At 56.1% G+C, this 21452-nt stretch overlaps 1 protein-coding gene across 2 annotated transcripts in view; it reads right to left on the bottom strand.

The window, feature by feature from the left end:
* ITPK1 (inositol-tetrakisphosphate 1-kinase) overlaps positions 1-21452 on the bottom strand; it is a 179507-nt gene that overhangs the window by 29400 nt on the left and 128655 nt on the right. For both annotated transcript variants that reach the window (XM_047080191.1, XM_047080193.1), the window contains one exon: positions 19695-19812. In XM_047080191.1, the coding sequence (XP_046936147.1) occupies positions 19695-19812 (118 nt within the window). The remainder of the gene's footprint in view (positions 1-19694; positions 19813-21452) is intronic.

Below are 21452 nucleotides of genomic sequence, written 5' to 3'. Positions count from 1 at the left end.
TCTCCGAGGACATGCAGGGCTGGAAGCCTCTGAAGCTTCTGTGGCGGGCAGGGCCCCACGAGTGAACAACGCCCAGGAGTTAGGGCTGGGCAGAGGGGAGAAGAGGCGGCAGACAGCCAAGGGAGGGGACCCAGGGGGCCAGGAGCCTGCTGTGTGGCCCGGAGCAGTGGGACAACATCAGGAAAGTGTGCCAGAGGAAATACCTATCTTTGCCAGCTCTTGTCTCCCTCTCTAGAAGGTCAGTTCTACAAGGGCAGGCAGGAGCTTCTAGGTTTTGTTCACAGCCATAGCCCAGTGCCTAGAACACTGCCTGGCACACAGTAGCTGCTCAACAAACACTTGCCGAGTGAGTGATCTGACCTGTGGCGTGAAGGGGTCACTGTTGCCTAAGGCACAAGGCTGGCTCCTCGGGCATCCGAGGCACATCTGGACAGACACGGGGCATGCGGTTGGCGTGTCAGGGCACCACCTGACCCACGTTCTGTACCCAGCCTGCGCACAGACCTCTTGCCATCATGTCGTCACACCCCTCCACCTCCAGGCTTGTTCCACTTGGAAACAAGAAAGCAGTCACATACGTCCCTGCTCAGCCTGGCCTTGCGCCCTCTGAAGGACATCCCCTGCACAAGCATCCTCTTTACCTACTTTGCTACGACTGTGATCGGACTTGCCTTCTTAATTCTGATTTTCCCAAACACTGTTGCTGCCGCTGTCTTCCCGTGACTTCGCGTATCCTGGTTACCTGACTGGTGACGTTTCCCCTGAAGTCATTTACATTTGTGCCAATGTTTCTCCACCAGACGTGGCTTCGATGAATGTGTCTCACATAAGGATTTGTGCTTGTGGTAAGCCACTTCCATTGGCCAAATTCCCAGAAGTCACTTTCGGGGTCCACGGGAATCGCCGTTTCTGCGGTAACTGTTGCGCAACACTGAGCCGTTTCCCAAGAGGACTGCAGGTCTTTGCTGTGGCACCTGCAGTGAATGGTCTCGACCGTGCCCTCTCAGCCCCGGGTAGCCCTACTTTCAGAAATCTGGGAAGTGCCTTTAGGAAGGAGGACAGTGGGTGACGTGGGCAACAATGCCATCGCTGCACATATGGTCACTCGGGGGCCAGCGGGCCGCCTGGAACAGTGAGCAGGGCACGGAGACGGTGAGGCTGGCGTGGGGAGTCACTAGAGCAAAAGCTCTGAACTGAGGCCTGGAGACCAGTGTGCAATCCCAGCGGCTTCCCTGGGCCCCGGGCTCCAGACCGGCAGAAGGGGAGTCATAACGAGCCGGCCCTGTCCACACGCTGGCGCCGCAGTGAGAACCGAGGACACGGAAAAAGTGCCGTGGAGCCCGCACAAGGCCAGGCAAAGGAGCCAGCCGTTCCAAGGGCCCCGTCCTGCCATCTGTTCACACCTTCCTCGCACAGCTCCGGGCCCAGGTGCCACCGTGAGCCGGGTGGTGGCAAGGGCCCTTGGCCACCCCCTGCTCCAGACAGGGACAGAAGCAGAGGCAATAGAAGCACCCCAACCCCGTGGCGTGCTGGAGGCAAGGCCAGGAGAAAGCGCGTGACTCGGAGTTCCAGCCAGCCGACCGGGGCTCCCCAACCCGCGGGAGAGCTGGGGTGCCTACGGGGCAGCGCCCCCAGGCCGAGTGCTAGGAAGCACGTGGCTCAGGAGGCAGAGACAGGGAGGGGTCCACAGGAGGAGGCCACGCCCGTGGGCCCTAGCCGAGGCGGGAAGAAGTTTCCATCTGGACAAACCCTCTTGCCTCAGCCAGAGCTGCCGCACCGACTCAGGTCCACCTTGCGGGCAGAACGTTGGCTCTGGGAGGGCAGGGGCTTCCTCCATCGCGTTCACGGCCCGACCCCAGTGAAGGGGCGGATGAGTGAACCAAGCAGACACTGGCCTGGGCTCCCACCTCTCCCAGCCCCAGAGAAGCAGCCCCTATCAAAACTCGGTTCCCACAGGACCAGCAGCATCTCGTCCCGGGGGCCTGCACACCACCCCCAGATGCTGCCTCTCAGAGCGGGACTCCGTCCTGCCTCCCTGAGCCACTCCCCATGCCCAGGGGCCCAGGTCCCAGGGCGGGACATGGTCTTATGCAGCACTGTCACTGGCAGAGCAGGCACAGGAAAAGGTTCAGGGGCAGAAGGGTCGGGTTCCCACTCCATCTTCTCAGAGCTGAGGAAAAAACAGTGCCCTGATGTCCCAGGCCCGGAGCCTTGCACATGCTGGTCCCCCAGCCCACCAAATCCTTTTTCCTAGCCCCTTCTCGGCCTGATGAACTCCTGCCTGTGCTCCTAGCCTGGTCAGGCCACCTTCTGTGCATCTAGGAAAAGGGCCCTTCTGCTGGCTCATCTCTTGGTGACTAATGACGTGCCGAACTTGGCACAGACTGGGCACCCCTGGACGGTCCGCAGGAGACACAGGCTACCTGGGTTTGAATCCCAGCTCCACCTCATGGGAGCTTTGTGACTCTGGCCAAGCAACTTTAACTCTCTGCCTCAGTTTCCTCACTAGAAGATGAGGGCAACAGTACCTACTTCACAGGGCTGTCCCCCACCCCCCATGAAATGGTCCGTAAGTACAGACTATATGTCCATACCTCGCCATAGCTGCAACAAACCTTTTTTATTTAACAAGAAACAAACTGTGACTGATACAGCTAAATTACAGATTACCAAGCGTGAGTGGCAGAAGTGAGGTGTGTTGGGGAAGGGCAGGCAGATCATATGCCAAATACATACCTCGACATGTCCACCATGACGCTCAGGGCCAGGGCAGTCATGGAAGACTGCCTGGAGGAGACCGTTACCACACATGGGGGCCCAGAAAGCAAAACGTGACAGCGATGATGAGCATCGATTCTGCAGCTGAGAGCCAGCCCAGTCCCTGCAACCTGTGCCACCCAGGCCAGGCCAGTGACCCTCTCTGATCCTTTCCCTCATCCGTAAAATGGGAAAGCAACACTGCCCACCTCCAAGCTGTTACAGACACTTGGTGAGGCCATATGCACGACGGGCATCTGAAAACACGTGAGAACCAGAGTTAGCCCTGTTTCTCTAGACATACCACCCTCCTCAGGGCATCTCTGCAGGCGCTCTCCCTCTGGGAGGGGAGGCACCACCCCAGGGTTGGGGCAGCTACAGTGGCCTCAGCCAGTCCTCCTGGGACACTGACCAAACAGGTGCTGTGGACGAGCACTGGGGCTCCTTCCCAGCTGCCTGACTCCATGATCCTGGAGTCTGTGAATCAGGGAACCCCCTTCTTGGTACCTTCACCCCCATTACCATCTTCTCCCCACAGCTTCTGCTCTACCCAGAAACCACTGGACTTCTGGCACGTCGCCCGCCTTATTCACCGTCTAACCCAAACCACACCTTGCTGTCAGATCCTGGGTCATCTTTCTAAAGCTCCCACGTGTATACCGAGGCTATTCTCAGCCCAAGAATTGTCCATGGCTGACTCAAGTGGAAGTCCAAAGCCCTTCCAGGCTTCTGCAACTTGCCCCTGCTTACCTTCCTGTTACGGGTTGGACTGTGCTCCCCCACAATCCATATGCTGAAGTCCCAACCCCCCGTTCCTCCAAACATGACTGTATTTGGAGACGGGGCCTTTAGAGAAGTTTTGACGTTGAAACAAGGTCATCCGGGCGGGCCCTAATCCAATCTGACTGGTGTCCTTATGAGAGGAGATCAAGACACAGACACGCACAGGGGGATGACCATGTGAGGACACAGGGAGAAGGCGGCCACCTACAAGCCAAGGAGCCAGGCCTCTGAAGGAGCCAGCCCTATGACACCTCGATCCTGGACTTCCAGCTTCCAGAACCATAAAGTTCTGTCGTTGAGGCTGCAGGTCTGTGGTGCTTAGCTGGGGCAGCTCTAGCCAACTAGTGCACTTCCCAAGTCCTCCCGCAACACAGAACCCAAGATCCTTGCCGGCTAAACCCTGGCTCCTGGCGGAGCTCTCACTGTTCCCCACACTCACCTCTGGGATGCCCCTCCTCCCACCACTTGGCAACGACCCACTCATCCAGTTCCCCTGTGCCCTCGAGAACAAGTGGTCTCCCACTGATACCACCTCCCGGCAGTGCCTCACCCAGAACCTTCCACCAGCAGCCTCGCGTGTTCCAGCACCACCGCTCTCCTGCCCTGCTACCTTGTCTGATTGCTCATGTCTCGGACCCTGTTATATTTTCACAAGTTTGGGGTTTGACTCAGGAACCAGGCAGTATGTTCCTTGGGGTCAGGATCCAGCCTTCCCCCACTCCAGCACTGCTCTGAGATGGCAGCAAGAAACATCTCTCTGGCAAGTGCACATGTGTGAGATGAACCGGGAGACGGAACAAAAGTGAGCTGTGAGCACTGGAAACAACACAGAAGGGGAAGCTGGGAGCCAGCACAAAGGGGGTGGCCTGCAACTCCCAAAGCGGCCACTATGTGGCGCCGCTGGTCTGGGACAGCCCTGATGACTGGCATTGGGCTGGAAGGGGTAAAGCCCTGAGAGCCTGGCCTGCCAACCTGCAGGCGCCACTGTCCATGACTCATTTAGTGCTTGACTGTCCAAAGTCACTTTCCCTCTGCCGGTAAGCTGTTAGGGGCCAGAAGCCACATGCTCTTGAATTCTAGGCAGGGAAAGATGCTCCGAGCATTCTGGGTAAACCAAGTTTCAGCCTGACAGCAGCTCTGAAGATAATCCGAAGGGCTCTTCGGCTCATGGTGATGGCAGCCCCCCTGTAACTTGGAACAGTCGAGTCACAGGCATGTGGGGGTGGGAGAGCTGCGAAAGGCCCGGGCTGGGAGGCCAGGAAGGGCCCAGAAGACAGGCCCATGGCTGAGAGGAAGTGGATGTGGGAACCGGTCTCTGATCTGGAGCTGAGCCTGGGCCTGCAGAGGGCATCCCTGTCCTTGGCACAACTTCCTGCTGTCACTGCCCAGAGCACAGTGTCCTGTCCACCTGGCCTGGCCAGGAAGGGCTCCGGCACTATCTGAGCAACCGTTTGCCCTTCCCCAGGCAGCACTCCGTCCTCACCTCCCCACTCTCCTGGGCGAGTCCTCTCCTAGGACGTCCTCACTGCCCATGTCTCCAACCACCTGCCACCCCTCCATCAGCTAAGTCAGAATCTGTTCTTCCTTGCTGCCGATTTCCGCCAGTTATGCCTACGAATGGTCCCTTGAGCTGTCCTCTCTGTCCCCGAACACCTACTTCCCCAGTTCATTCTGCATTGTTTATGGCAGGTGACTCACCTCTCCCTGTACCCTGAGGGCCCCTTGGATTTGTTGGGGGGATTTGAGTTGCGCTTCAAAAGGGTGGAAACAATTGGACGGCAGTGACATCATCGTGCGTATCTTCAGACCATTCATAGCCTCGGATGAGATGAAACCGAAATAATATGTTTTGTTTGGTTTAAGACCGTTGCAGCCCTCGAAGCCGGCATGCCCTGGGGATGTGGGGACTGGGGAGCCTGACTCATGGAAACCACCTGGAAATCTGCCGGGACTCCGGGTCAGTCCCAGGAGAAGCGGTTCCTCATCCTCCTAGCCGGCCCCTCGTAGCCTACAGGTATACGCACTAGTGGGCCAAGTGCCTGGGTTCCAATCCTAGGGCCCCTGGCTCACCCTGAGCTGCTTCTCCGTGCCTCAGTTTCCACATCTGCAAGAGGGGGATAACAGCGGTAGCTACCACACAAAGGACCACTGGGAAGACTAAATAAGACACCGTGAGTTGCCGTGCCGGGACCGCAAGTAGTAAGCAATGAGCAGCAGGAGACATGGCTTCACTGCTGTTACTAGTCACAGCTGGGTCTGCTCTCCTTCCTCCCCGAGGTCCAGCCAACACCCCAGGGTCCAGGCCGAACCTACGACAGAGCTGAGGGCTCCTCAGGAGCTAGGACTGTCTCAGGACTACTAGGCATAGGGCAGGGGTGCCCTCTTCCAGCACCTGCTGTGGGACAAGAGAGGAAAGAGGGCCCTGCTCACACTGCCCAGGCACCGAGGAGCTCAGATGGAGCCAGAGGGCAATCGAAGCTGACAGGGAGAGCGGCCCACAGGGAACCGCGTCCCTGAAAGGCAGGCAGGACTGGGTGTCGCTCATCAGTCCAGTTTATCCAGAGCAGCTGAGGGAAGGAAGGGCGTGACACCTCAAAGGGCCTGTGAGGACAGTGGGTGTGAGGGAAGGCCCGCCAGGGCTCCTTCTGCCCAGGTCACCCACCACACAGACCAGGCAGGGGCCGGGAGGCCAACGGGCACAGGGTCGGACCCGGGCGGCATTCCTCCCCAGGACGCCCGAGGGGAGCAGCAGGGGAAGTGAGGGGGGAAGTGGCACCTCCTGAGAAGGGGGGGCCTTGTGCTGTCTCCTTTCTGCTCGCACAGAGCAGAGGGGGAAGCTGGGGTGAGGGAGGCCCGGCAGGAGCGACGGGTGGAAGCCTTGCCTACACCTCCCACCACACCCACCCCCGAGCTCTGGACAAAACAGGTTTCGCTCAGTCTCTCACACAAGCTCCCACCTCTGGGCTCACGCCCCAGCATGTGCCTCCCAATCCTGGTACCCAGTCACCCCTGACAGGACTGGGGGACCGCCTTGCTCACCTCAGTCCACGTGGGGCCTGCCCTAGAGCCGAGAACGCTGCAGGCCTGCCCTGGCTGTGCTCTGCGGAAAGCTGCGCGGGCCTGCAACGCGGCTCCCGAGAGGTGGACCCAGGCAGGCGCACACAGCCCAGTGCCAGGTCTCCACTCGGGGATTCTCCTAGCAGCGCTATGCACAGATCACGACCGCCACCTCCATCGTGCGTGGAAGGACACTGAGGCCCCGGGAGGGTACGTTCTGTCCTCAGGGCCGAAAGCCAGTCAGCCTGGTTCCACAGCCATGCCCTCGGCGCGGCAGCCTAAGTGGAACCTCACTGCCCTCCTCTCCTCAGTCCCACTGAAGGTCTCCGGGCCTAGAGGGAGGTAGAGAGGCGTCAAGCTGGCTACGCGTCCCCAACACCGTGTGACTGGATATCCCAGGCTGCCTGAGTATGTGCGACCTTGAGGAAGTTCCTCACCCCTCCGTGCCTTGGTTTCCTGGTCTGTAAAATGGGGGTAAGAACAGTCCTCAGCCCTGTCCGTGGGCCTGCTGCCGGGATCAAACGAACTGACCTACAGACACTTCAAACAAAAACTGGCACACGGCAGGTACGGAGTGACAGATTCCGCCATCCCTCCACCTTGAGTACTGGTGCGGTTACTCGAAGGGCTACCATTTTAAAAAGTCTAAGATCACCTCAGTGAGCCCAGCACTGCTCTGCATGGCCCGACAGGGCCCCTGGGGAGAGGGAAAAACAGGGAGTGGACGTGGAAGAACATCGCGCCTGCGTTTTCCTGCCTGGAGACAGTGCCGTTGACGCCGGCCGAGCATTAAGGGAGACGGAGCCTCCTCGTCCATCTGTCCACCGAGACAGAACTGGGACTCTTAAAGCGGACCGGCAGCCAACATGCGGGCCATCTCCCAGAGGGCCACCACTCTCCCCTCGCAGAGCGCTCGGCTTCGAGCAGCATCCTCAGGCTCAGAAGACAAGGTCAGATGTGAGCTGTCAGTCCCCAGCAGGATCAGAAAAACAGCGACGTCAGCAACGGGCCGAGAGAACATGAGACAGACGAGACGTTCGCAGGCCTGACAGTGTTCTCAGCCACGGCCAGAGCTTTCTGAGGCAGCGGAGTGAAAACTCCCTGGCAGGCTTCTCCAAAGGCGGCCTCGCTGACGTGCGTCCTTGACTTGACTGTTGTTTGGAGCCAGTGGGTGCAGGGCACTCTTCACCAGCGGCCGCAGCCCCTACCCTGCTCCCTGGAGGCTCTGAGGGCCCCAAAGGCCTTGCCGCAGCTGCTACCTCCCTGCCCGCAGCTTGAGCCTCAGGCTCTCTGGCTACAGGTGAGTGGTCGGGGTGGTGGCGGGAGGAGGGGGCAGACACTGGAAGATGTGGAATCAGCCCGAAACTGAGGGGGGGGGGGTTGCTTGTGGGCAGGGACAGAGAGAAAGAAATGCCACAGCTCGGACATCTCCCGGTCTGACACGGCCCTGGTCAGCTGGATGAGCAGTTTTCCCCCATCTGACTTAGCTAATGACCTGCTTCATCTCCAGGGCCCAGAGTGCTGTTTGCACTGGGACGTTCACAAAGCCCCGGAACAGAGGAGCCAGACACGGGCCCAGGCAGAGACACGGACATTCCTGAGCCCTATTCCAGCTGATGGAAATGGCTGCTGGCAAAATGTGGATTAACTCCATGGCAGCTGTTTCCAGTGATTTATGGCCCCTTCCGGACCGAGGCAGACACCCGCTGCCCCCACTCAGCTCCAGCTCCCAAAATGCAGCAGCCTTTTTTTGTTTTCAAGACGTTTCAAAAATAATGTTTAAAGTGCTCTCTCTGGCAACTCATATTCTAAAAGCAGAACAGAAAATGTTAGCTTGGCCCCAGTGCAAAGATGAAGCTTCCGTCGATGAAACAGTCTATATTTTAAACAAGGAGACAACTTCCTTAATCCAGAAAGGATGGTAACCAATCAGGAAGAAGAAGAAGACCACCAACCCAACAGAGAAGTGGGCAAATGAAGAGACTCACACATAGAAGAAACGCAAAGGGCCAATAAGCGTATAAAGAGATGCTCTATCAGGGATGCCTGGGTGGCTCGGTCGGTTAAGCGTCTGACTTCGGCTCAGGTCATGATCCCACAGCTCGTGAGTTCGAGCCCCACGTTGGGCTCTGTGCTGACAGCTTAGAGCCTGGAGCCTGCTTCAGATTCTGTGTCTCCGTCTCTCTCTGCCCCTTCCTCTCTCTCCCTCTCTCTCAAAAATACATTAACATTAAAAAAAAAAAGAGAGATGCTCTATCTTGTCAATGACGGAAGAAATGCCCCTTAGGATAGGTATCATTTCCCTGGACGATGGGCACAGGAGAGTGACATTTACTCAAACTTTTTGAAGAACAATCCAGCGGTACCTGCCAATGTGAGCAATGTTTACAAAAATCTCTCTCTGAGGAATTCTACTTCTAGGAATTAATGTTAGAGAAATATGCAAAAATCTATGTTTACAACAGCCCGGTTGAATAAAAAAAAATTAAACTGGAATGTCCTTATGAGCTTAATATAATCAAGCAAATTATGATTCTATCAATCATGTGCTGAAATATTATGTTGCCACCAAAAAAGAGCCAAGCAGACCTATCTCCCTCATCTTTCATGGGCCATGGAAAGAAGCCAAGATACATACTAAGTAGGGAAAAAAACAAACTTTATGAGAACACGTGTAGTCTGATTCTGCTTCTTTTCTTTTTTAAAGTACGTACATATATTTGTACGTGTATGAGAAGGGTCTAGAAGGGTGGATTCCACACCATTAAAAGCAGCTGCCTCTGGGAAGTGAGTCACCAACAATCAGGGCCCTGCCTGTTGATATGGAGGGAATTCAAGGTCAGGTTTGTGCAGAGTTGGAGGTGAGCGGCGCCCAGTCTGGGGATTCTTAAAGTGTGGTGGGCGGGGCAAGCCTTTCACCAGAAGCCCTACAGAGAGGAGCAGGGGGGCCTACAACCGATTAGGGGGGGAAAGCCGAATACTGCCATATTCCATTGATTCTAAGACATGTGTTTTTTCTTTTTTCTTTTTCTTAAATTTTTTCAAGTGTTTATCCATTTTGAGAGAGGAGGAGAGCGAGCAGGGGAGGGGCAGAGAGAGAGAGAGAGAGAGAGAGAGAGGGAATCCCAAGCAGGCCCCACACCATCAGTGCAGAGCCCAACGCAGGGCTTGAACCCACAAACCATGAGATCATGACCTTAGCTGAAATCAAAAGGCAGACACTTAACTGACTGAGCCACCCAGACGCCCCTAAGACATATGTTTTTTCATTTTCCATCTCTGAGGTTGAGATGTGTCTCATCATTGATGCTGTATCACAATTTAATTAGCACTTTCCCCCTATTTGTGGGATATAAACTACCACTATATCTTACCATCAGTGGTGAAATTCATCACACCACCCTCCAGAAGACTCGAGAGTCAAATTGACATATTAAAGGCTCTGAGAAGTCCTGTGGCAAAGAACTTTCTCCAAAGCAATCCCCTTTCTTCTTCCTTAATTCTCATCTTCACCTTTCTCTTTACTTACAAATGAGAATATGCGAGGGCTCCACGAAGTGCCCTCTTATGGATGTCTGCAAAAGCCCTGTTTTGAAGAGGGGCGTGCTTATTTTTAAAAATTCGATATAATGACCATTTGGCAAGTACCACAGTAGCAACACTTGTCATCAAGAACCATCAATGGTTCTAAAATAGCAGGCAAAAGTATGACGAGAAACAGGGTGTCTGCAAAGGTTATAAGGTCTGCAAAGTTATAAGATAACTGCTAATTACAGAGAAAAATAGAAATGAACAGTAGAGAAACGTGACACACAGCACTCCGACCAAATGATCAGTTAACCAGATAGAACACACAGAACGTCATGCCCTCCTGATAGACAGGATGTGCAAAGGAGGGCACAGCATTGCTGGTGTGGCGTTCCTGCCCAAAATGCAGAATGTCAACCGAATCCCGTTAACACTGGAAAACATCTGATGAACCCAAAGTGAGGCTGGCAAAATAAATGGGCAGGGCTCTTCCAAACTGCCCGGGTCACGAAAGACAAACAGCCTGAAGCCCTGCCCCAGATGGGAGGAGACCACAGACAAGAACAACCAGGAGAAGGGCAGCGGTGAGAAAGCTGATGAAACTGTTAATCAATGGCATTGCTACTGATGTGAATTCCCGGGCTTAGAGAACTGTATCACAGTCACATGGATGTTGACACAAGCCACAGCTGTGGAAGGGCATAAGGAAACTTAGTGTACCATTTTTCGCAACTTTTTTGGTAAATCTAAAATTACTTAAAAATAAAAAAATTACACTAAAAACTGTATAATGTGAACTTAACCATAAAACTATAATAACTGATTAAAGAAAAAAAAGGCAATGGAAACAGGACAAAAGCCTTGAGTGTGCTACATGAGGGGTCACCCTGAAAATTCTTGTTTGGGGGAAATAAACCCAGGCGACGCATTGACAAACATGGGGCTGGGTGTTCGGGGAGGATGGAAGCAGAGGGGAGCACTGCCCTGGAGGGGCCTGGTCTCGTGGGGGTCGGAAGGCCCACAATCCAGCTCACCAGCACAAATCTAGTGCTAAACAGAAGAGAAAGAACTCAAGATTGGCAGGGTCACAACACACATGGTGTGGTCTGAAACCACAATGCAGTGTCACCCAGAATTACTGTCTATTGAGTAAGCCTTAAATGCATAATCATGTTTCATTCTCACAACCACCCTATGAGGAAGGTGCTACTATGATTATCCCCATTTTACAGATAGGAAAACTCAGGCTCGGGACAGTTAAATAACTTGCCTAAATGCACACAGCTAATGTAAAGACAGCATCCGAACCCAGGCAGTCTGACTCGTGATGCTTCTGAGGAGATTGCTACAGAGGTGTGAGGCCCATGGAAAGAGCACCGAGTGGTGCTGGCTCAGTCCTACAACTTCTCTGGGCCCCTTTCCTCATCTTAAAGATATAGAGAAGAGCAGCTTTGGAGGCACGGAGAGCTCAAGATCTCTTTCAGCTGGAAAGACACAAAGTGGACCTTAAATTCATACTAAAGTGTAAATGACTAGTATCTGATACTTTCTGATCAACGTGACCAACAAGTATGTTTTGAGTATCGGTCCGCCCTACTGTGTCCCAGGGAAAAGACGTTGAGATTTCTTATTGTGGGTGCTGGGAGACTCTGAGTGTGATGGGGGATGTGGGGCAGGTTCCTGGGAGTCTCAAGTCTGCAGGGGTTGGTCATCACAACAAGGGGAAAGAAACTCCAGAAAAGGGAGCCAGGGTCTCAAAGACAAACAGCATCTGGCTCACCAACTGGCCCTGGGGGGGAAGCCCTGCATATTCAGGGAAGAAAGGACCGGCCTGGAGGAGCCATCAGAGCCTGGTGGGGTCAGTCAGGAGGGGTGGAGGGGTGTGTCTTGGGGTCAGGAGGAGACAGGGTCAGGAGGAGACAGTGGGGTCTGTGTGCCAGCACACGAGCAAGAAGCCTGGTATCTCATCCAGAGATGCTGGGCTAGATGGAGCTGGAGGGAGGCACCCGTGGGGGAAGGGGCTGCCCCTGCCTGGCTGCTATAGTCCCAAAGGCTTGGAAGGTCCAGTGAGAAGCTCTGAGGGCACAAACAGGAAAGTTCTTTCCAAGAACGGACCTGAGTCTCCTTGAGAGGCTGCAAACCAGCCACCATGAGAGCCCACTCCACTCCCGGAATCTCTCCTTGGAACCTCCAGTCCTGTGTCCTAGACTATGGCAGAGGAAGTGAGGAATTTGGCAGAGGACTGCCAAAGAGAGAAGGTCAGCGCCAGCATGGAGGGGGCGCGCCTATCAGGCCGCCATGGCAGCGGGAAGGCAAGGTGAGGAGCTGGGTGCTGGTCTGCTGTCATTCGGTCAGACCATACCAGCTCTGGGACTCTGGCTTCCAGTATAACTGCAGGAAACAAGAAGTGAGGGGACACCTGCACCCTCCCCCCAAAGGGAGTCACTGCATCTCCACGTCCCTGGGCCCCGGCACTAGGAGGCCTGGACCTTGAGAGCTTTGAGGCAGAAGCTGAGTCTGTTTCCCCAGGGAACAAGGGCCGCTGCCCTCCGGGCACAGCCCTCAGCCTTCTGGAACGCAGAACGTGTCAAGATGGAGGCTGCTGAAGAGCAGGCTGGGGTCTGTGCATGCCCCAAGGTACCTGTCATCTCCCCGCTGCAGGCAGGCCAGGGTGGGGAGACACAAAGGAAACAGCTCTCGGGCGGGAGGAGAATGAGCAGGCCGAGGCCTGTGGGGGGCAGGCGGGGACAAGCAGTGAGCAGACGTGAGCCTGTGGGAAGTCCTCCCGTGCTCTGGGCTCTGCGGTCCCCCCTGTGAGCCCGTCTGGCAGGGCCAACACCCTCAGGATTCCTGTGGGTGACACAGGGCCTCACTTCAGAAGGGGACCTCTGAGGGCTGAGGATGAGCCGGCAGGCAGGTGGGTGGAGAAGAGAGAGACACAGAGTCCCTGCAGGGCCCGATGCCCAGACAGCAGCAGAGGTGAACGTTGGCCCCAGGCCCGCACGGCAGGTGTGGCCTCTGACCCGGAGCCAAGGACAGGAGCAGACCCCACCCAGGGCGAGCAGAGGGCACGGAGATGGGTGGGGTTCAGAGAATCAGCTGCAAAATGCATCTGGTGTAGGAAGGAGGCTTGGTTTTGGAGTCGGCACAGGGCTCGACGTGAAGACTTCTGAAACCCTCCCCTCTCTCAGCCTCCACTTTCTCGTTGCTGAGAGGATTCACCACGAGGAGAGGAGGAGCTGCCCGCCCAGGGCCACACACGGTCCTCAGTACTATCCTCAGCATCTACCTCCTCTTGGCAGGTGACAAAGGGAGGCTCACCAGGGCACCGCCAAGATGCCACTAGGTTCAGGCCCAGGCCCCTCCTAATGCTGGGAAGGTGCCTACCTCGGCCGGGCCCACAGATGGTGCTCTACCCACCATCCTGCTCTGGCGACCCTCTGCCTCGATCTGAACACGGCGTCTCTACCTGGGTCACGGGAAGCAGCCGACATGAAAAATGAGGACAGTGTTTCTCCCACATGCCCCCAAGTCCAGGAGGGAAACCAGGAGCCAAGCACCCACCCAAAGCCCCCACCCCCACCCAAGTTTGTAGAGGCCCATTTGCACAGCCACCTGCTCCAGGAGTTTGCCCGGGCCCGGCCTGGTGCCCTGTCCCCTTGGCCTCAGCGCTGTGGGTCAGGCTGGCTGACACTCAAGGGAGACACAGGCAGGCAGGCACCGTAAGGCCTCCTGTGAAGCCCACTCAATGCGTACGGAGTGTTTATTTGGCAGGCTGTTTCAAAACCCCAGCCTCCTGCACAAAATCAGGCTGGAAGCTGGCTGACTTGGGACTGACAGTCCTTGGGGTGCGCTCACTCCTGTCCTCCTTGTCCTCGACTCCAGGCCCTGCCACCCACTACCAGTTTCTGCCACATGCCTCCCGCCTAGAACCTGGGCACCCAGCAGGACCAAGGAGAGGGAGCCGACGGCATGGGACACCCAACTCTGGGCCACCCGCACTCGCTGCAACGAACAGGGCCCGACCCGCTGCACACTGGCCCCCAGGGAGGTGAAGGCAACCCCTCGGTACAGATGAGCAAACGACTCAGAAGGAACCAGTGACTGCGCAGGCCCAACGAGGGGAGCTGAGCCCAGTCTGTCGGGACCAAAGTCTGTTCTTTTCCACCACTGTATGTGGCTGCTCTCAAACTGAACAGACAGGACTCCTGTTTCCTCCGGAACTCTGGGGCACAGAGCCTCAGTGACCGTTTCAAGCAGAGCTGCTCATTTCTCGGTGGAGTGGACCCCAGGGACCTTCTGGGGTCGGTGTCACCTCCTGAACAGCAGAGGGCACCCAAGAGTGCCACCAGCTGGCAGTCCCAGCAGAGCCCCTCTCTGTGTCCATCCAGGCCTCTGCCTCAGTCAGTCCGTGTCAGGGACGGGGTGTCGATCCGGTCCGTGTCGGGGATGGCGTGGGAGGAGCAAGCAGTACACCCAGGGTTTCAGGGACCAGCAGCTGAGAGCACAGACGGATGGCGCTCGGTTCAGATCCCAGCTCTGCCCCCCAAAGTACTTCTGTGGCCTGAACTGACAAGCCCACGCACTTCAGTGTCGAACCTTTCTCATAGGGTCACTGCGAGGGTCAAATTAGCTAAAGTGCTTCGAACAGTGCCTGGTCTGCAGGAAGTGCTGCCTCAGTGCCCACCCAAGCCCCGACAGAGGAAGCTCAGAGAGGAAAGCGACCTCCTCAGGTCACAAGGCAGGGAGCACAGGCAGATCGGAGCCCCAAGCCTTGACCCCAAGCCCCTTCCCTGGCCTCTTCTTTCATACCCACAGGCCTGTGCGCCCCCCAGCTCCACCACACCCCTCCCCCACTGGCCACCCTCGCCCAACCGAGACTCTGTGGGGAATTATTCCTCCAGGCTCTGAGGAATGTTCCTTTCTCTTCACTTGCCATCTAGATGACTCCATTTTCAATCCAGCTTCCCAATGGCCTCCAAGAGGAGCCCTGATTAATTTCCCATAAAACCACAGGCAGAATTGCTCCATCCGTGGTGTGCACCTCCCTCTCCAGGGAGGCCTGGCGTCCCGATGGCCATCTGTCACCTCCAGAGCACGTCACCCATCACCCACAGCTGTCATCAGCTCTGAAGGGTCTCCTGAGCTCTCTGTCCCGACACCCTCCATCAGCCACTGCCCCCACCCCACCCCTGACTCCCGGGGTCAAGAAGACAAGCCTGTGTCATCCAATCACAGCCCAGCTTGCTCTCGTATCGCGTTGGCCAGTTCAGGAGCCAGCCAGAGCCTTGCCCAGAATTGCTCAGCTGGGGTGGCAGAGCCAGGCCTGGGCCTCAGGGTTTCCATCTCAAAATCTTGGCCCTGGGCGGCAAAGCAGGTGGCAGGGAGAGAAAAGGCCTGCAGACACGTGCTGGGCAATCACGACTTAATGCCCCAGCCTCCCTCCCCTCACTCCCTCCCCGTCCCCAAGCCTGCACCAGGCAATGTTTCATTTCTGGGAGGTTCCTGCACTTGGTTTGAATTGGATCCAGGTTAGTGCCATCTGTTGCCTCTGGCTAAGGGGTGTGGGTGTGACCCTGCCCAGAAACAGTCATCTACTAGAGAAACCTGTGGCCCAAACGCTCTGGGGTGGCTCACTCTGCAAGCCTAGTGACCTCACACTGCTTTGAGCTGCTGTGTGGAAGGAGCTTACTGCTAAGGTCACAGGCTGAGGCCACAGCCTCTGGCCCCCTGGAGGAGAAATTGTCATTCCAAGAATCATTCACCCATGGATTCCCCATGTAGCAACCCACTTCCCGGAAGGAAGGAAGGAAGGAAGGAAGGGGTCTCAGATGGACTAACTGTCCCTCAAATCTGTTCTCCCCCTTCTTCCACAGTGACAAAGCTCGCACATTGTAGCTGGGCACATGGCTGCCCAGAACAGAAAGCACATTCCCCGACTCCCTTGCAGCTCAGTTTGGGACTCAGTCCTGGCCGTGGACAGAGCATCGTGGTGTGGCTTCCAGGGCCTTTCCTTAAAGATAACTAAGGCTGTTTCCCCTTGCTTCCTTTTCCTTAGCGCCTCCCCACCCTTATGTCTAGATCTTGGATGTGACGGCTGGAGTCTCAGCAGCACCACTGTGGACCAGGAGGCCCACATCACAGAACAATCAGCTGGAAGAAGTCTGGGTTCTCCCTCTGGGCTTTTCCATGACATGGAAACGAAGTCCCATCTGATTTAAGCCACCGTTACTTCCGGTCTCTGTTGCTACGGCAACCCTAGCACTAACCAAATGGGCAAATGTTAGCCGGGTCGAGGCAGAGAAAGGACCCCGCCTCCCCTCCAGGCTCTGGATTAGAAGAGGGTGAGGTCTGGGAGCATGGAACCGAGATGGCACCCAGGTAGTCTGACGGGGAGCCAGGGGCTCCAGACAGCAGGCCTCCCCTGTCTGCACAGCTGACGCCGAACGCTGCACGTTGAGACAGAAGGCCTGCCTGGGCGTGGACCCCTCCACACCGCCCCCCCCCCCGTGCCACACCCACCCTCACTGAGCAGGCAGCCCTGGTCACCTCCCCTCAGCAGCCTCCCCGGGTCTGTCCCTGTAGCAGCCCAGGCTCTCCGAGGCAGAGAGAGCCACCTCCGCTGAAGGACAGGACACCTCAAGGAGGTCTCCACCCAGCCCCTTCTTCCCACACAGAAAGTGTCACTTGGACTGCTCTAATTGCCCGAGGAGCTTACAGGGTAATCATGGCCATTTACAGTACGCTTAACAGGCTGCCTCCAGGAATAGCAGGAGTGGGGCGGAGGAGTGCCGGGGATGTGCCTCCCAGAGAAGGTTCTCTGCATCTGCAGGGAGGAGGAGCCCCCGCTCCGGGAGGATGGAAGGTGGGAGCCCGCAGTGCTTCCACAAGAACAGCCGTGGGGGGATGGGGGCAGGAAAAGGCTCCAGGAAATCCCAGCTTCTGCCCACCCTCCTGGAAGAATGCCAGCCCAGCTCAGTGTGCACGATAAGGAAAATCCAGGGCGCAGCGGTCATGGCCCACCCACAAAACAATTCCTGCTGGCCTAGGACCAAGCCTGCCTGGAGGGTTTGGTCAACACGTTCTTGCTGGCCATGGAGGGGGCTTCCCCACCCCCCAACCCTGCAGGCAGCTCCCGAGCTGATGACACCTGAGTCTGAGGTTTCTCGGACCCGGCAGCATGGGGTCTGATTCCCTCCCCACTGGGGGTCGGTCACCGGGCCCTCGCACCTATGGCTCGGTGTGGGGCACCCTTACAACAGCATATAGGTAATGCCCATTAGAACCTGTCCGCGGGCCACACCTACACTGATCGCAGGTATATCTGAACCCTTCCCTCACCAGCTCACACCCTTTCAGTGGCTGCTCATGAGCGAGGTCCCCAACTGCACAAGGCATTCCAAGTCCCCCACACCGACCCAGTGGTCTGCAGGCCACACACAAGCCCCCCACGCTGCGGCCCTCTCCCACTCTGCTCACACAACAGCCTGATCTGGGAGGCCCAGGCTGTCCCCCTCAGTCTCGCCCACCAAGGACAGCCCTGCTTCTTGTGCACACTCACAGTCCAGGCCCAGGCTCACCCTTGACCCCAGCCTTGATTCTCTAGGCATGAACACTGAGAGAGACTCCAAGATCCAGTCCAGACGCTCCAGCCCCTGCTAGGGTAACGGGAGCTGTGCCAACAGCTGCCATTCCCGGTGACACCATGAGCCAGGACCCATGCTAAGTGCTCATCAGATGTCATCCCAATTAGCTCAACCCCAGACCCTGTGGATAAACCACTTATTACCAACATCTTACAGAAAACAAGCAGAGCTAGGTCAAGGGACTTGGTCAAGGCCACATGGCAACAAGAGCCCAGATTCAGATACAACCTCAGTCTGTCTCCCCCCAAAGCCTGTGTTCTTTGCTCTGAAAAAGCCGTCTCAGTGGTGACCTCCCTGACCCCATTAGAACACCTCACTCTTCTCATGGACTTGACACAAGCCATGGCTGCTGACCTCAACTCCTCCCGCTAATTGGGCCTTCTCATCAGGACTGGAGTCATCTCCTGTCCCTTCACACAGTTGATATCCAATGCCCACAACTCCTGAGAAGAGGAGGATTTCCAGAAGCAAAGTTTAGCCACAATGTCCCTATGGATCTTCCTTCTCATCGGAGGGTTCTAGTGGGACCCAGGGAAACGATGCAAAGGGAAGGGAAATTGATATCATCACTGGCCATTCCAGGCCCGAGGGAAAACGGATGCCGGCATGCTGAGAGAGCCTGGCATTTGGGGGCCACCCAGGAAGCCCATGCTCTATGCCACCTGCTAAATGCCAGACACCCAGGGAAACAGGCCTCGAGACCCCCTCCAGGACAGCCACGTCCAACGCCCAGCTCTTCCACAGGGCACGTTCCAACTCTCCTGGCCAAGGTCCATGACTGCTCCATACAAGGTGCTTGTCAGATCCAGGGCCCTCTGGCCATGAACACGTAAGTTAAGCTTAAGGGCTAGGAGCTAGGAGCCCGAGTTGGAGAGACGGGACTGGATGCTGGCTCTGCGACCCACAGGCTGTGTGATGTCAGTCCATCCGCTAAGCTCTCAGTCTCCACTACTGTCTGCAAAACAGAATGACCAAGGCCACCTTCATGAGCACTGGAAGAAGGAATGCAAGAAGGCATAACCTTGCAGACAGGCTGCCTCTGGTCCGGCAAAGCCCAAGTCCCCACCGGTTCCACCATCACACAAAATGACGACGGACCAAGTCACTAGGGTTCCGGGTTCAAGGCAGCCCAGACAGGCCACACTCATGATCTGGATGGCAGGAACGGGGGCTATACGATGAATCTTCATACAGGCCCAGGACACAGGCAAAGCACTTTTCCTTAAAATTAAACCAGAACTCTCAGCAGGGAATGCTGGGACCAGGCAAAGAGAACTAAGTCACTGTTAACACGAATCTTTCCAAAAAAGCCCTTCTCACATAAATAAACACCTCAGGAAGGCAGTCCCACTTCTCTGGGGCTGCCCAGCCCAGGGAGGTGGGGAGAATGAGTCCTCAAGGACAAGAGGATGTGGCTGGCAGGAAAAGCTCCCGCAGCTAAGCGGGAGGCGCCTGCCCTCCAGAACAGAGCGTACCCCACGAGGTCCAGCCGCCACATTACACATCTCCATGTGTTTGATTAAAGGCCCTTCAATTTCTGTTTGTCTCCTTTGCCCGGTTACATAACTCCCCTTCCCCGCCCGCTGCTCAGCTATTCTACACACACTCCTGCTCTCTAACCACTGTGTTATCGGGACACTTCATCGCCACTCTGTGGGTTTAAGACAACAAAACAAAACCGTCTTGAAGTGGTTGCAGCCACTCTCTCTCCCAATGAGCACCCCGGGGCTTTTCTTTCCTAACTCTGTTGGTCACAGGAGAGAAAAGGGCCCTCCCAAGAATGTGCGCCCCCACGGAAGTCAACTGCTACCTGTCCCAAAGGGCCTAAAAAGATCAGACACTCCCCCGCCCGCCTCCCACCCCATGCAGTGGCCTCCCTGTGATTGCCACCGGCCACAGGCACCAAGCCACATGTGTCCGTACCTTTCATGTAGGCCTCGATCTTCCGGATGAGTTCATAGGACTTGGAGCGGTCAAGCAGGGTCCTGATGGCAGGAAGGGGGTCCAGGACAATGGTCTCAGGGTGCGCATCGATGTATTCCTGAAAGGAAAACACACCTTTTCTGGTTGGAGGTGGGGGACTCACGCTGACATGAGGCTTCTGCAAGATGCCATCCCACGTGCCCTTCCCTCATCATCCCTCCCTTCCCCCTCCCTCCACCAGCCCTGACTTCCGTCTGGGAGTCCACACAGTCTGGGGAAGCTGCCCCCACGCACTCAGCCACACCGAGATCACATGACATTGGTCAGACCAATCAGCATATTCCACCCTGGCCACTGGTTCAGGAGAGAACATGTGACCAGAGTCGATCCAATCAGAGGCAGGCTCGGAGCTCTCACTAGGAATGCTGGGACAAGACCATCGTCTTCCACAATGGGGAGAAGAGGAAGCACAGAGACTGTGCAGCTGGGAGCAGTCACCCTGAGATGCGAAGGCAAGGCCGGACAAAGCCAAAGCTCAGAAATGGAGCCCAAAGGGAGAAAAACAGAGCTGAGAAAAAGGAGCACAGCCAGGTCCTGATCAGCTCGTCTGGCCCCTGGATAAAGCCTCACCTGAAACTAGATCTGCTCCGTGTGTGGACTGCACTCAAGGAGAGTGGCCCGGCACCCTGCTCTGATAAGGATTCTGAGGCAGGGCCAGCGAGAGCGGAACGCCGGCATTCAGTAGAAGGTCTGCGTGAAGGCTTGTTGACCAACACACCACAGGGCAGCCACCTTGCCTCAAGTGCTCCAGACAACATGCTTCTTCAGTACCTACTAGCTTCAGGGTTAGACTCTGGGCATGCGAGCAGAACTATGGCCAAACCGGCCTTTAAGGAAGTTACGGTCTCCTTGGGAGAAATGACGCTAATGCACATGGGGAACAAGAAACTCTAACAGAATTCAACATGAAACTGAGCAAAATATTTCCAGGAAAGGGAAACAAGGATCCCGGCCCTGCCCCTTGTCACCTCCGTGACTACACAAGCCATGCCATAGCAGTGGGCCAGAGCAGCACATCAGACAGACACAGTAAATGAGACCATCCCTCTGGCCCCAAAACACTGCGTTTCTAAGGATAAAAACATGGAGTGCTGGAGTAACGCGAGAGGGGCTCCGAGAAAAGGCTGGGTGTAAGGGAGGCCATTCACCAGCTGTTGTGATTGTCAGCTGTGTTCTCCTCCACAGATCTGTTCAAGTCCTACTAAGCCCTGGTGCTTGGGAGTGTGACCTTATTTGGAAATAGTGTCTTTACAGATGGAATCAAGCTAAAATGAGACCATACGGGATTAGGATGGCCCCTAATCCATTGACTGGTGCCTTTAAGATGAGGACAATTTGGACAGAAAGGCACACAGGGAGAAGACCATCGGACAAGAGAGACAGTGACTGAAGTCGTGCAGCTACAAGGCAAGGCTGGCCAAGGACTACTGGCCACTGCCAGAAAGTAGGAGAAACGCGGGGTGCAGATTCTCTCTTGGTGCCTCCAGAAGGAACCAACCCCGCAGACACCTTGACTTCAGACTTCTAGCCTCCTTAACTGTGAGAGGGAAAAAACAAACTCCCGTGTTTTAAGCCACCCAGTTTGTGGTACTTTGTCAAGGCCACCCCAGGGAATGAATACACCAGCTTAATTCATCCCCCTGCCCGCCCAGTCTACCAGATCCGTCTGCGAGGTCAGCAAAGGCCAAGAAACAAAGC

This window comes from Lynx rufus, unplaced genomic scaffold (genome assembly GCF_022079265.1).
Source record: "Lynx rufus isolate CCGP_SWC_20201006 ecotype Redwood Valley unplaced genomic scaffold, mLynRuf1.p SCAF_17, whole genome shotgun sequence".
Lineage (NCBI taxonomy): Eukaryota > Metazoa > Chordata > Mammalia > Carnivora > Felidae > Lynx > Lynx rufus.
This window is presented reverse-complemented; position numbering and strand designations above follow the sequence as displayed.